Source organism: Bombina bombina, chromosome 6, assembly GCF_027579735.1.
Source record: "Bombina bombina isolate aBomBom1 chromosome 6, aBomBom1.pri, whole genome shotgun sequence".
NCBI lineage: Eukaryota > Metazoa > Chordata > Amphibia > Anura > Bombinatoridae > Bombina > Bombina bombina.
Genome location: NC_069504.1, coordinates 566,812,119 through 566,825,634, shown reverse-complemented (window position 1 = coordinate 566,825,634; position 13,516 = coordinate 566,812,119). Strand labels below are relative to the sequence as shown.

General features: G+C 36.7%; 1 protein-coding gene across 2 annotated transcripts in view; it reads left to right on the top strand.

Annotated features, from left to right (window-relative positions):
- The first annotated feature begins 2,398 nt into the window (after positions 1-2,398).
- The window catches only part of ADAM10 (ADAM metallopeptidase domain 10), an 853,517-nt gene continuing 842,399 nt past the window's right edge, over positions 2,399-13,516 (top strand). Inside the window, exon 1 of one of the 2 annotated variants that reach the window (XM_053717527.1) lies at positions 2,399-2,619. In XM_053717527.1, coding sequence (XP_053573502.1) covers positions 2,568-2,619 — 52 coding nt within the window. In that variant the 5' untranslated portion in view covers positions 2,399-2,567. The remainder of the gene's footprint in view (positions 2,620-13,516) is intronic. The other variant, XM_053717526.1, reaches the window with a different exon arrangement.

Sequence of the window (13,516 nt, the reverse complement as noted above, 5' to 3'; positions counted from 1 at the left end):
ATGTGGTGGTGGCAATCCACTGTTTAATTTTTACAAATATTTTCTATTCGTGTAACCATAGAACTGGGAATGCTTAATGAACATGCCACTTTTATAGATATGTCTTTTTTCAGAACAGCACCAAATAATGTCACTTACTTCTGGGGGATAGCTCCCTCTTTCCATGCTTAAAATGTAGGAAGATAGGTAAGTATGCCCCTTTACAGATAATGTTGCCACCTGATTAGTTATGCAAACTTAATATTATTTTTAATATTTACACAAAAAAGGTTTTTCCAGATATTGAGTGTTGCACCTACAATCTTGTTTTGGCTGGCAGCAAGGGTATTTTTAGGGCAGAAGTGGTGATTGAATCTATGGCACTCTTGCCTAGGGTAACACTCATAGCAAGTTTACTGGCATTCTGCCTCTGATCTACCATCATACTGCATTGTTTCATTAGATGCACTTGTAGTGCTTAAAGGGCCATGCAACCAAAAACAATTCGGTCATTCAGATAGAGTATATACACTTTTAAACAACTTCCATATTTACTTCTATTATTAAAGTGAAGGTAAACTTTGATGAATGAAAGCCTGTTTTTTAAAAATACTATTACAAACAGTGGCACTTTCATTCATCAAAGTTTAGAAGGCAGCCATTTGATTAAAAACGTACCTTTGTTTTTTTCACAGCCAGAGCAGCTTCCCCCACCCGGAGATCCTCTTTTCACACGTCATCAATGACTATTCCAGCTTCCTCCAATCACGGCATGGCCTCAGGCAATGACTACCCTGGGGAGAAAGCTGTGATTGGAGGAAGCTGGGTTAGTCATTGATGACGTGTGAAGAGAGGATCTCCGGGTGGGGGAAGCTGCTCTAGCTGTGCAAAGAAGAGAGGTAAGTTTTTAATCAAAACGACTGCTTTGTAAACTTTGATGAATGAAAGTGCCCCTGTTTTTAATAGTATTTTTAAAAAATGGGCTTTCATTCATCAAAGTTTACCTTCACTTTAAATTTACTTCATTCTCTTATTTTGTTTTGTTGAAGAACCAGCCATGCACTACTGGTAGCTAGTTGGACACAGGTGACGCAATGACAAGAGACATATATGTGCAGCCAGAAATAGCTCCCACTAGTGCACGGCTGCTCCTGAGCCTACCTAAGGTATGCTTTTCAACCATGGGGCCCAATATTCAAAACCTTGCTGCTCAGGGGAGATATTCTAAGTCTCGTCAGTACGGCGTGGCCCTTAAATTTTTTTAGAAACACAAATTTTAACTTGAAACATGTTTATGCTGCTATATAGTGTTATTTATGTGAAATAGAGACTCCTACATTACTATACAAGGTCTAAAAAAATCTCAGATTTTGCGTGATTTCCATGCCTGTGATGTTTAGAATATCAGGGCCACCAAGAGAAGGGAATAAATTAAATAATATAAGAAAGTAGTTTACAACTGTGTGCTCTATCTGAATCATGAAAGTTTAATTTTGACTTTATTGTCCTTTTAATACATATTTGTAAAAATCTATTCTATTTATCACAAGTGAACGGACAGTAGAGCCATAATTAAATGTTCTTGATTAAAATAGAGCATGCCGTTTTAAACAATTTTCCAATTTACTTCTGCTATCTAGGTTGCTTTGTTCACTTGGTATCTTTTGCTAACTCTTGATCAGCAATGCACTACTGGGAGCTGCCTGTTGATTGGTGGCTGGACATGTATGCCTCTTGTCACTGGCTCACCCAAATGTGTTCTGCTAGCTCCCAGCAGTGCATTGCTGCTTCTTTGATAAAGGATACATTTGCTAATAGAAGTAAATTGGAAAGTTTTTTAAATTATATGCATGCTCTATATATGAATCACTAACTAAAATGCTGGGTTTCAGTTGCCTTTAAGCTTTGCTGATATGTATTACAGATTTAATAAAAACAAACATAATTTCTTTAATGCCCATTCTAAAGTTAAAAGGTTACTATGGGTATTTGAGTTAATTTTTAGAAGATTATTGCCAATTTGGGGTACACCCTCTAAAAAAGGTTAACAGCCTCTGATTTAGGGAGTACGTTTTGTGGAGGAGCATACTTCCACAGCTGACTTGCACACAACAATCTCCTATGCATTGGCCTAGAATCTTGATCACACAAAACATTCTCTGCTGAAAAACAATGCTCAGATTTATTATATCTTGTGGAACAAACGTATTACGATTCTCAGAGCTGTCTCACAATTTACTGGACCAGTTGCATAACACAGACGTAAGAAATTAATTTGAGACTGAGCGCTCTTTACATTCCCATTGACTTGACGCTGAGAACCAGTGCAAGCAGGGCGGATGGGGTTAACAAGACAGACCACTATTTGCCGAGTAGCAGTGGAGGACGGATGGGGTGTGGTCGGTGCAGGTGACGTAGCGAGACGGGCGGTCCTGCCTCCTACTCCTAGTCTGGCAGAGGCAGTCGGGACACCGGGCGCTTCCGCTTTCTCCATTCGGAGGGGAGCTAAGCAAAGAGGGACTAATCTGATTAGAAGTGGTGCGCACCCTTGCAGTTGTGTCAATGAGCGATTGTTGACCCTCCCGGTCATGGCGATCCTAAGACTCGTATTCCTGCTCTCTTGGGCGGCCCATTCAGGAGGTGAGAGAGAGGGAGGGGACACTGGGGCTGGGCCAGCAGCTTATAGCCCGGGCAGGAGCCCGCAGGAAGGAGGAGAGCTGTGTGTATACAAATCCATGTGCCTCCATGCTGGAGCTTCAATACACTTTATTACCTGGATAATCTGATTTATGGTTGCATTTAGCTTCAGTCATTTACTAGTTAACTTATTCTAGGGCACATGGCCAGTCTGATTTCAGCCTTCCAGTGTAGTGCGGCGCCACTGACACGTTATTGTTTACATACATTTATTACACTTTAGGTGTTATGTAGCCATTATTAATAATTGATTACCTATCCTTTTGCAATTTCGCGTAATTAATGGATAATTTAAAGTATTTTATAATGTCTGCTCAACCGAGCTTTGAATAAGACATTTATTTGGCATTTTGTTACTTAAAACACACTTATATTGTGTTACTATTAAGACGTCATTTGGGTGCACAGTTATTGTTTAAACACTGGTTTATTGCCCCATATCCCCTCTAGGTGTACATATTTTGGAGGTATTTGCAGGGTGAGCTGATATTTAAAGAATCCAGTTCATTTGCTTTTATCCCCCTCTGTTTATGCCTTTATATTTTACATAAACAATTTATTGTGAAGCAGAGTTTTTAATCGGTATCAAATCCAAGAATTACATTTGTTTGTAAATATTTTGCCTGAGGTGATTTGTTGACACCCTCTGACTTATAGAAGTATAGTAGCTCATCCTTTATCATTTGCATCTTAAAGCTTTCCTGACATCTCTTGTCTGTTGAATATTTCCTGCTTTGCCCTTATAGCTCTTGTTTGCTGAATATTCTCTGCTTTAGGTGTCAGGAGAGGACAACCTGCCACAGTGTAGGAGAGAAATGCTGCAGACTTCCCAGCACGCTCCACTGTAGTAGGTTGTGGGGGAGAATAAAGGAAGATGGAGGGTTTAGGCGTTGCAAGCCCAGGAGCCAGTAGATCTGCTGGGTCTGTTGTGTTTTTGCTGTTGAAAACACCCCCCTCTTACTAACAAGTACATTGGAAAGCAAGATTTAACACTTTATTGCCCCATGTTTGCCTTACAGCAACATCTGCTAGCATGGGGTCTTTTAAGAATGAAGAGGCATTGTTCTTTTGGTCATCTATATGTCTGGTGAATACTTAGGGAATGCAGGGCTAGTAGCGTTTATTGAGTAAGCCGTAGGCTGAATCTGATGCATTAATACCATCTATTCTACATCGAGGAGTCTATATGAAAGGGCATTCAGGCCAAGTAGCCTAACAACCCCATTTCTAATATGCACAGTGTAGTATGGGATATTCGTTGTTAGGTTAAAAAAGAGATGGTGTGTTTTGCATTTGACATTAAGGCAGTCCTGATATCTAAAGCAGGCTAGTTGCTTTCCAGTGCTGGATAAGTCTGTCATTTTCCAGCCTACTTCTGCTGCAGTCTGCACACATCTAGCTAGAATAATGATGTCATCATTATTTTTATTATTTATGCACACACAATGTTTCTAGTGTTTTTGAGGTTTTTAGTACAAGTGCAGAGGAGGAAACAGGCAAATAGGATTCCCCTTTTAGTAGAAAAGACATTGACATAAATATCAATGACTGAACAAATAGTGGAACTACAGAGTTATGGTTCTGTGGTCTTATGCTTATGTGGTTGAGAACGATGTGCTTAAAGGGACATGCCACCCACATTTTTTCTTTTATGATTTAGAAAGAGAATGCAATTTTAAACATCTTTCTAATTTACTTATATTATCTAATTTGTTTTATTCTCTTGATATTCTTTGATGAAAAGCATATCTAGATATGCTTAGTAGCTGCTGATTGGTTGCTGCACATAGAAGCATCATGTGATTGGCTCACCATGTGCATTGCTTTTTCTTCAAATAAGGATATCTTTGAAGCAAAATAAATTATAGAAGTAAATTGTAATGTTGTTTAAATTTCTATTCTCTATCTGAATCATGAAAGAAAGATTTTGGGTTTAGTGGCCCTTTAATGATCATTCAGCTTTTCAAAATCTTTAACTGTCCGAACCATACGGTCATATTTTTAATTTAATTATCCGATGCAAACCTTCTGTGGAATTCTTGCATATCAATACATTACCGACTTGCATCACTGCATATATTAAAGGGCCTCTCTTGTGAAAGTATACAAAGTTTAAAAAACACGTCTTACTTTTTTGTTTTTCTGGACAAGGAAACAGTGGGAATATTGTGAACTTCTGACTTGTCAGGATCTGCTACCTCAGATAATAATTATTTTTTGCTAGCAATTTTTGTGGGTAATTTTGTGTAGTTATTTGTATCCCTTATACTTGTGAATAGCATTTAGAAGAACTATGTGGCATTTTTATGCTTTTATACATTAGAGCAATTTATTATTGCTCAAATGCTTGCATGTAGCAATGTTTAACCTCCACATGGGGTAAAAGAAACTTAAAGGATTCCAAAACTTTACGTTTTTAAGTACAAAATGACCATTGATTTCAAATCATAAACATTTGTATGTCATACCTTACCTACTTTTACAGCATAACAATGTTTCTGAATCTCATAAAATTATAATTTATTTTTTCGTTGATGACGTCAGTAAAGCCATCCCTCTAATATGGGCCATTCTCTAACAAACTCAATCGCCAATCCTATTGCTATTTTGTGCATATCCTTAAGTGATGTCAGCATGCACATTGGGATCCGCATATGCTAACTCCGATACCACATTTACCCATAGAATGCTTTTGGAATAAGGCATGCGCTTTTGAGCAGTGTAATAATTAGGATCTTTTTTTTTTTTTATAAACCCATTCTATTATTTTGGTTTTGAATAATAATAATATTATTGAATAATAATATAACACTCCCTGATCGCAAAATATTTTTCTATGAGTTATTAAAATCACTATAACATACATAAAGTGATCGTTGTTATTGTGAGCTGTATGTATTATATTGATATATGTTCAAAAATAGTAGGGGTTTCATTCATCCTTCTTTTTTTTTTTTTTGTACTATAAATATAGCTTTAATGCTCGTTATTAAGGAGATTCTCGCAGCGCTCCGTCCTTACCTGCTCTATGCAGCGTTTTGACCATCTCTCTAAAATTGATACAGAGAGTCTGTTGGTTTGATGGTCAGTGACGTATAGCATGATGAGTCCAGAAAATAGCGCATGCGCATAACGGCGAAAGTCCGCCATTATGGTAACCTGGGTTATCGGTCAGGACTGGAAGATGCAAATACAGTAGCTAGCGGTGGGTTTGGAATCTAATTGATTTTCAAAGACTGATTTCTCAACAAAGGTAAAAATATAAAACACAATGACATTTACAAATATATGTTAAATATAATAATATTGCGATTTAAGAGAAGTTTTTTTTTCATGGTTTAGTGTCCCTTTAAAGGGGCAGTAAACTTAGCAAATAATGATATATCATTCTGCACTAACATTAGCTTAGTGCCAGCTTTGTAAAGCAAAGGATTAGAGAGAGATTTTATAACGAAAATTTAATTTTACAGAATGCTGCTCCTGGCTCGACTGAGCGGGTCTGTTTTTTTCTCCTAAGCGCATTGTGGGCACGCTGTCTAGTCACAGCGTGCTCAATCGCGCTATTAAACTCAATTTTGTGATGAAATATCTCTCTAACCCTTTGCTTTACAAAGCTGGCGCTAAGCTAATGTTATATAATTCGGCACTATTCGCTAGGTTTACTGATCCTTTAAGACCGCTGCTTCTTAACTTCGGTTTCAGGGGAACCTGTAACTACGCGGGTAGATTGCAGCATCAGAAAAACAGTTTTAAACATTAAATTGCAGTAAAAAGGTGCAAAATAAACAAAAGGATTTGTTTACAAAATATAATTAAACATTCTATGCATCTCCCAAAGAAACCAGTAATTGGCCACCATTGCTGCTCCTGATCATCACAGCAGCTGCCTTACTACTCCCAAATTATTTTTTCTCTCTTAGCATTTAATAAAAAGATATATATATATATATATATATATATATATATATATATATATATATATATATATATATATATATATATATATATATATATATATATATATATATATATATATATATATATATATATATATATATATATACACATACACAAATTCAAAATGTAGTTGTTTTGCTATGAAATCGTGAGGGGGATGCCTGGCACCTGACCGCATGACTGTCTGACACTGTCTATAAAGTAAAGGAGCCACGTATGATGCCCACCAGACCGTTACGGTACACTAAGTGCACACTGAAGAGGTAGGAGGGGAGGGCGGGCGGGGATCTGGGGGTGGGCAGAGTGCATAGGTGATTGGCCATAAGAAGCGGTAGGCACGCGGCCAGGGGGTGTGCACTGACAGACTTGGAACAGAGTCAGAGAGCAGAATTTTCATAGTTTGCTCCTAAACCTTTTCTTTAGTGATTTATTTTTAGAGTGCTCTGTTTATCTTTCATTTGATGCTCTTTTGAGCCAGGGAGCAGCTCTAGTAGGCATGAGCTTTATAATTAATGCAGTTTACATATTTTGTATGTGTGTGTGTGTGTCTGAGTGTTTGTATGTGTGTGTTTTTTGTGTGTGTCTGCTTTCTGGGGGGGGTGGTGAAACCATAACTTACCGCACCGGGTGACACCAACCCTAGTGACGCCACTGTGTGAGGGACCCGTGCACTTGTATTCAAACACCACACCTTAGCAGAGAGTAAGCAGTGGCTTGTATGACACAACTGTCTTCACAGAAACAATTTGAATACTGGTGCACAGGCCCTCGCAGGATATGTACGTATGCCGAAGAAAAACAGTAGTAACTTTTACTAGAAGCATTTTTGATAATAGAATTATATTGCAAATATGCTTCTATTTCATATTCATCTGAACCCATGCATGTTTTCAATTTTGACCTTTCCATCCCTTCGTCAATTATAATAATTACACTTTTCCCCCCCAAATTAACAGAGAACAGTTCTACGGTACCAAGGTCACACTCCTACGCCTCTTTAGTTTGTGCTCATAACCTGCTAACTTTATAGGATGCTTGACAGGTTGAGTAAACCAATTCATACTAAATTAATCTTTAAAAAAAAAAATGTAGCAGCAAGGAGGGCAGGTGTTGCCGTAACTGTAAACCTACTTTAAAGGTAATTTTGAGCTAAAAATATGAAGATTTCATACATTTGAACAGACTTAAAGTGAAGGTAAACTTTGGTGCATGAAAGCCCGTTTATTAAAAATACTATTAAAAACAAGGGCACTTTCATTCATCAAAGTTTACAAAGCAGCCGTTTTGATTAAAAACGTAGCTTTTCTTTTCACTACTACAGCATCTTTCCCCTCCTGGGAATCCTTTCTTCACACGTCAGCAATGACTAATCCGGCTTCCTCCAATCATGGCTTTCCCCCAGGGTGGTTATTGCCTGAGGCCATGCTGTGATTGGAGGAAGCCGGATTAGTCACTGCTGACGTGTGAGGAGAGGATTTCCAGGAGGGGGAAGCTGCTCTGGCTGTGAAAAAAACAAAGGAAAGGGTTTTTTTTTTTTTTTTTTTTTTTTTTTTTATCAAAACGGCTGATTTGTAAACTTTGAATGAAAGTGCGCCTGTTTTTAATAGTATTTTTAAAAAACGGACTTTCATTCATCAAAGTTTACCTTCACTTTAAAGTGATGGTAAAGTTGCGTGTCTGCACACATGCCGTTTGATAAATATCTATAATTGAATGACTTTTATTCATGACTTTATTTTTTATAGCTATTACCTTTTTAAAAGACAGATTTAGTTCTCTCCGTAGTTCACCAGGCTGTTTTTTTTTTTGTGATCACGTGTGTTGTGTTTTTTTTTTTTTTTTTTTTTTTTATCCTATTGAAATCCAGGCCGTTAGGCGACCTGGACTTTTATTGACGCTCCCCATTCCTTTAAAGCACATGCGCAAGTCATTGCTGTCAATCATTGCATGCATGCTCCCGTCTGACGCATGCGTGTTAGTCACGCTAAGGAATTCTCAGTACTATAGTTAGATGAATCAGTAGAGCAGCACACGTGCAAATCGTACGTCCCGGGAGCGAGCAAAAATAGTGACGTATTGAGCAAGTTAGACCGCTCTCGGCTACAGTTAGGTCTTCAACAGGAAGTAAGACATGGGAGGAGCAAATAAAGGTAGACAACGTTTTCCAAAACAATAGTTTAGAAATGCTTATTATGGATTTTTGCAGAAATAAACATAGTGACTATTGCCACACAGTAATGTTATACATAAATAAAGAGAACAGACAGCAACTTTACCATCATTTAAATATAGGTTATTCACACTGAGGATCACCTTAATGAAAAGGTTCCTAATGTTGACGGCCCCTATAATGTATTTGTTAAAAAAACTATTTATGTTGCTGAAGAAACCTGACTAAACATGTACTGTATTTGCTGTGGAAGCAGGAATGCTGTGTGCTCTTGCAAAGGACTGTAATCGAAACTGGATGGATGAGAAATGTTCATGTGAGCTGCAGTTAACTGTTCTCACCTCCTACTCATATTGTCTCATTACCTTTCTTACCAAAATTTCTGTTGAAGTGTTTTGGGGATATTGTTGCTACCGTGTTTGCAATAGAAGTGAGTCTTTTAGTATAAATATACTACTGGGGAACTAAGAAGTTAGCCAAATAATTAAGTCGCTGGTAGTACTTTATTTGGTGGTGGGGAAGGAATTTAATAGAGACACATGTAATAATATAAATGGTTTACTGACTCCTGAGATTTATGAAGTCCTACAGTTAATGAAATTGGGTTACAACACATTCTAACTGGTATGGGCAATACATTATTTCCTGAAGGTTGTTTTAATTTAGAAATTACAAGCACACTACTTTTGATAGGCCTTGACATTTATATTGTGTACCAGTTTTAAAAATACGGATCTTAATCAGAATGATGTTAAAGCAATATATTTTAAGTCCATTTTAACTTAACTGTATTAATACCACAATGATATAAATCGCGCCTTTAAATCACTCCCAACTTTATTTTTTTTTTTTGTGTGGATCATATGTTAGATAGCAGGGCCTAGGTGGTCTGGGTTGTATACTGTGCAATTATGGAAGGAGCCAAGCAATCCAAAGCAGAATATGATTGGTCTGTGGAAAAGCAAAGTACAGTTTTGGCTACATGGGAGGGGTTTGTAATGGAGCCATACCCCCCCCCACCTTTTTGACACTTCCTCATTTAAAAAGGGAGAAGCCTTATTTTCAAATGCCTAGAATGCAGGAGATCCCTTGTCACTGTAAATGAGGGGTTGCTACACAGTAGTTGTGATCCCCATATTTGAGAGAGGGAATAATTCTTTAGTCTGGTGAGGCGACATGCCCCCTAACTTCTGGGTGATTACCATGGTATCGCCTGCCTTTATTAGGCACTTGTGAGGAGAGCTCATCACCCACAAAAAGATAAATATAGGGCATGAAACCTCATTTTGGAAAGAAAGGAGCCCCTTCTTTTCGATTTTCAGTCTAATGGCAATTGCTAACATTATGTATTTTCTGCATGAGTATATTAGTAAAGTAGTCCCATGTCTCTTCACTTGCCAGTGGATTAACAATGACAGATATTTATCAGCATCATTCCTATGGAAGGGAATAAGGTTAAGCTACTCTTTTCTCTAGGCTTATTAAATCATAAACAAGAAAAAAACTAAGTACTTTATTCAATAGGAGATCTCATAAAGGATGGTTTTGTGCACATTTGCTATGTTAAGCCACTTTGGACAACTCTCTGGATAATTTAAGTTTACTTTAAATTGTATCCAAGATGCTTAGGGTTCAATATATTTTATTGACACAAATTTTCTTCCTAATTTACACAGTAGTGTTAGGTGACACAACAATATCATTTTGTCTTTAAAGGGATAGTCAAAACCAGAATTTTTGTTTTAAAATATAGATAATCCTTTAATTACCAATTCCCCAGTTTTGCATAACCAACACCGTTATAATAATACGTTTCACCTCTGTAATTACCTTGTATCTAAGCCTCAGCAGACTGCCCCCTTAATTCAGTTCTTTTGACAGACTTGCATTTTAACCAATCAGAGCTGTCTCTGGTAAATTCACGTGCATGAGCTCAATGTTATCTATATGAAACACGTGAACTAATACCATCTAGTGGTGAAAAACTATCAAAATGCATTTTGATTAGAGGCGGCCTTTAAGGTCTAAGAAATTGGCATATGAACCTCTTAGGTTTAGCTTTCAACTAAGAATACAAAGAGAACAAAGCAAAATTGGTGATAAAAGTAAATTGTAAAGTTGTTTAAAATTACATGCCCTACTTGAAACATGAAAGTTTTTTTGGACTTGACTGTCCCTTTTTTAAGTTGGCAATTTTGAGGAAGAGTCTCCTAAATTTTGGTGTTTTCAGAAACTGACTTGATGCTAAATCTGGAACCAGAAAGTGTTATAAAATATTTAGGAATGAATAACTCATGCTGAGGTTTGCCATGTAAACTATGAATAATTGCACACAAAGTACTTTTTTGTCATGTATGGTGGCTTTTGTGTGATTGAGTAATTTATTCAAACTATTTTTAAAGTTTTGTTTGTTGCACAAACAATGTATGATAAAGGACTGAAACTTGTTTAATGGGGCCTCTAACTGGCTTAGTAGAAGGATTCAAATAACCCCCCCCCCCCCCCCCAAAAAAAAAACAACAACCCAGGTTTCTTTTTACAACTTCGTGGCACCCATTCCTAAAATAAAACAAAATATTTGCACTATATATCTTAAATATTTATAAACACATTTGCATATTCTCAGGTTAATTTTAATTTTTGAATACCTTGCCTTTTCTTAGCATTTTTCTTTAGGACCTAGTGTTTTTTTTTTTTTTTTTAATGCAGTTGACTGCAAATGGCTAAAAACATTGTTAGCACAATGGTACTTGGCAACAGACTCATAAATTAAAGGAAGGAGGGGGCTGTGGGACCCATGTCCCAATTCTTAAAGGGACAGTATACACTAATTTTCAAATAACTGCATTTAATAAACACTACTATAAAGAATGATGCACAGATACTGATATAAAAATCCAGTATAAAACTGTTTAAAAACTTAGAAGCTCTCAGTTTAGCTCTATTGAAAAGGTAGCTGGAAAGCCCACTGCAAGTGGGAAATAAGACACTCCCCCTCCCCCTTCTTTTGCATATGAAAAAACCCTTTACACAAACAGGAGCAAGCTGGAGTAGGTAGCTGACAGTATTCACATAAAACTTTGGGGTTTGGTTAGGAGTCTGAAAATCAGAGCAATGTTATTCAAAAATAAGGAAAACTATACATTTTTTAAAAAACAAAACTTTATGGGCTATATAAATAGATCATCTACAAAACATTTATGCAAAGAAAAAATGAGTCTATAATGTCCCTTTTAGCAGATTGCAGGACAAATGGAATCTCTTCAGTGATCAAACCCATCACATAAATCTTAGAAGAGTTGTAAGGTAATTGAATAGCTAGTGTATGCTTTTTGGGCTTGCTATAAAATATAGCCAAATGCATTTGTATTCACAATATAATATACCTGCTGTGATACCCTGGAATGTTGTTATAATAAGCATATAATAATTAGTACAGGATAATTACTAACATTGTACTGTACAATTTTCTCCTTTAATGTTATTCATTTTACAAATGGTGTCCCTTTTTAAAAATAGGAGGAATACAGTAAAAATTAGTACACACTTTGATGACAAAGGGACATATGTAATCCGTTTTTTTAAATAGTATAAAGCAAAAATATTTATCGTGTGTCTACCAGATTGGTATGGCTTGTCAAATGCAGGCAGCTAGGTTGCCTAAAATTGTAGGCCGGGCTCCAGATTGTCAAGATTATTTTTGGCTTCTAAAAATGTCTGACAAATTTAACCCCTTGAGGACCAAGCTTTTTCCCAGTTTTCGTGCTTTAAACGGCGCAAGATTCTGGCATTTTTGTTTACTATTGGGTTCACCTTAATTTCTCTATTAAGAACATCCATACATATTCTATACCATTTTTTTTAACAGACATACAGTCCTTTCTAGTGATAGTATGTATGAGCAACTAATAAGTGAAAATTAGGGGAAAAAACATTTTTTTGCAGTTAACCATTTTTACAACTAGTGTAGCTAAACATCAATACCGCCAAATAATCAATATGTCTAGGTTTCCACATAATTTTTAGGAAATATAGGCCAAATGCTACAAATATGCAATTATTAGATTAATGCTAAAATGTGCTATGCTTGGACTGTAAACTTAATTGCTATAACTTAATTCCAAATTGCTACACAAAAGTATAAATTTGTAGAATTTAGACACCCCATGTATTTTGTAACATTGTCACCAAGGGCAGAACATACAATTTTAGGGTTAAAAAAAACCCAGAAAACTCTCTTTAAATTTTTTTTATTTTTTTTAAAATAATTTTAATCAACACATTACCAAATACATACTTAATTTAAATGTATTACAAGACCAGATATTTATTATAACATTTTGGTTTATTGTATGTGTTTACTGGGAGAGAAGGGGAGTGGGCAAGGCAAGCCATTGTTGCCAAACCATGACTTTCCATTTTTGATGTGTGATCACAGTATTGCCCAGTGAGTCTGATACCAGCATGCATTGTGACCGTCGCAGTGATTGTGTACACAGTAACTTTAATTCTTGACAGACACAGTATTGGTAGCTAGATTACCGGATTGGCACACATGCAGGCATCCAGCACAGTGCTGGGATACCAGGACCATAAGGCCACATGCTTGATTAGGGAAGTCACGGAGCAAGCCTCATAGCACATTTCTTCAAAGCCTCTCCTGACAAGGGGGTGTGGGGTCCTGTGGCGGTAGAAAGGTGGTCAAGGACTCTT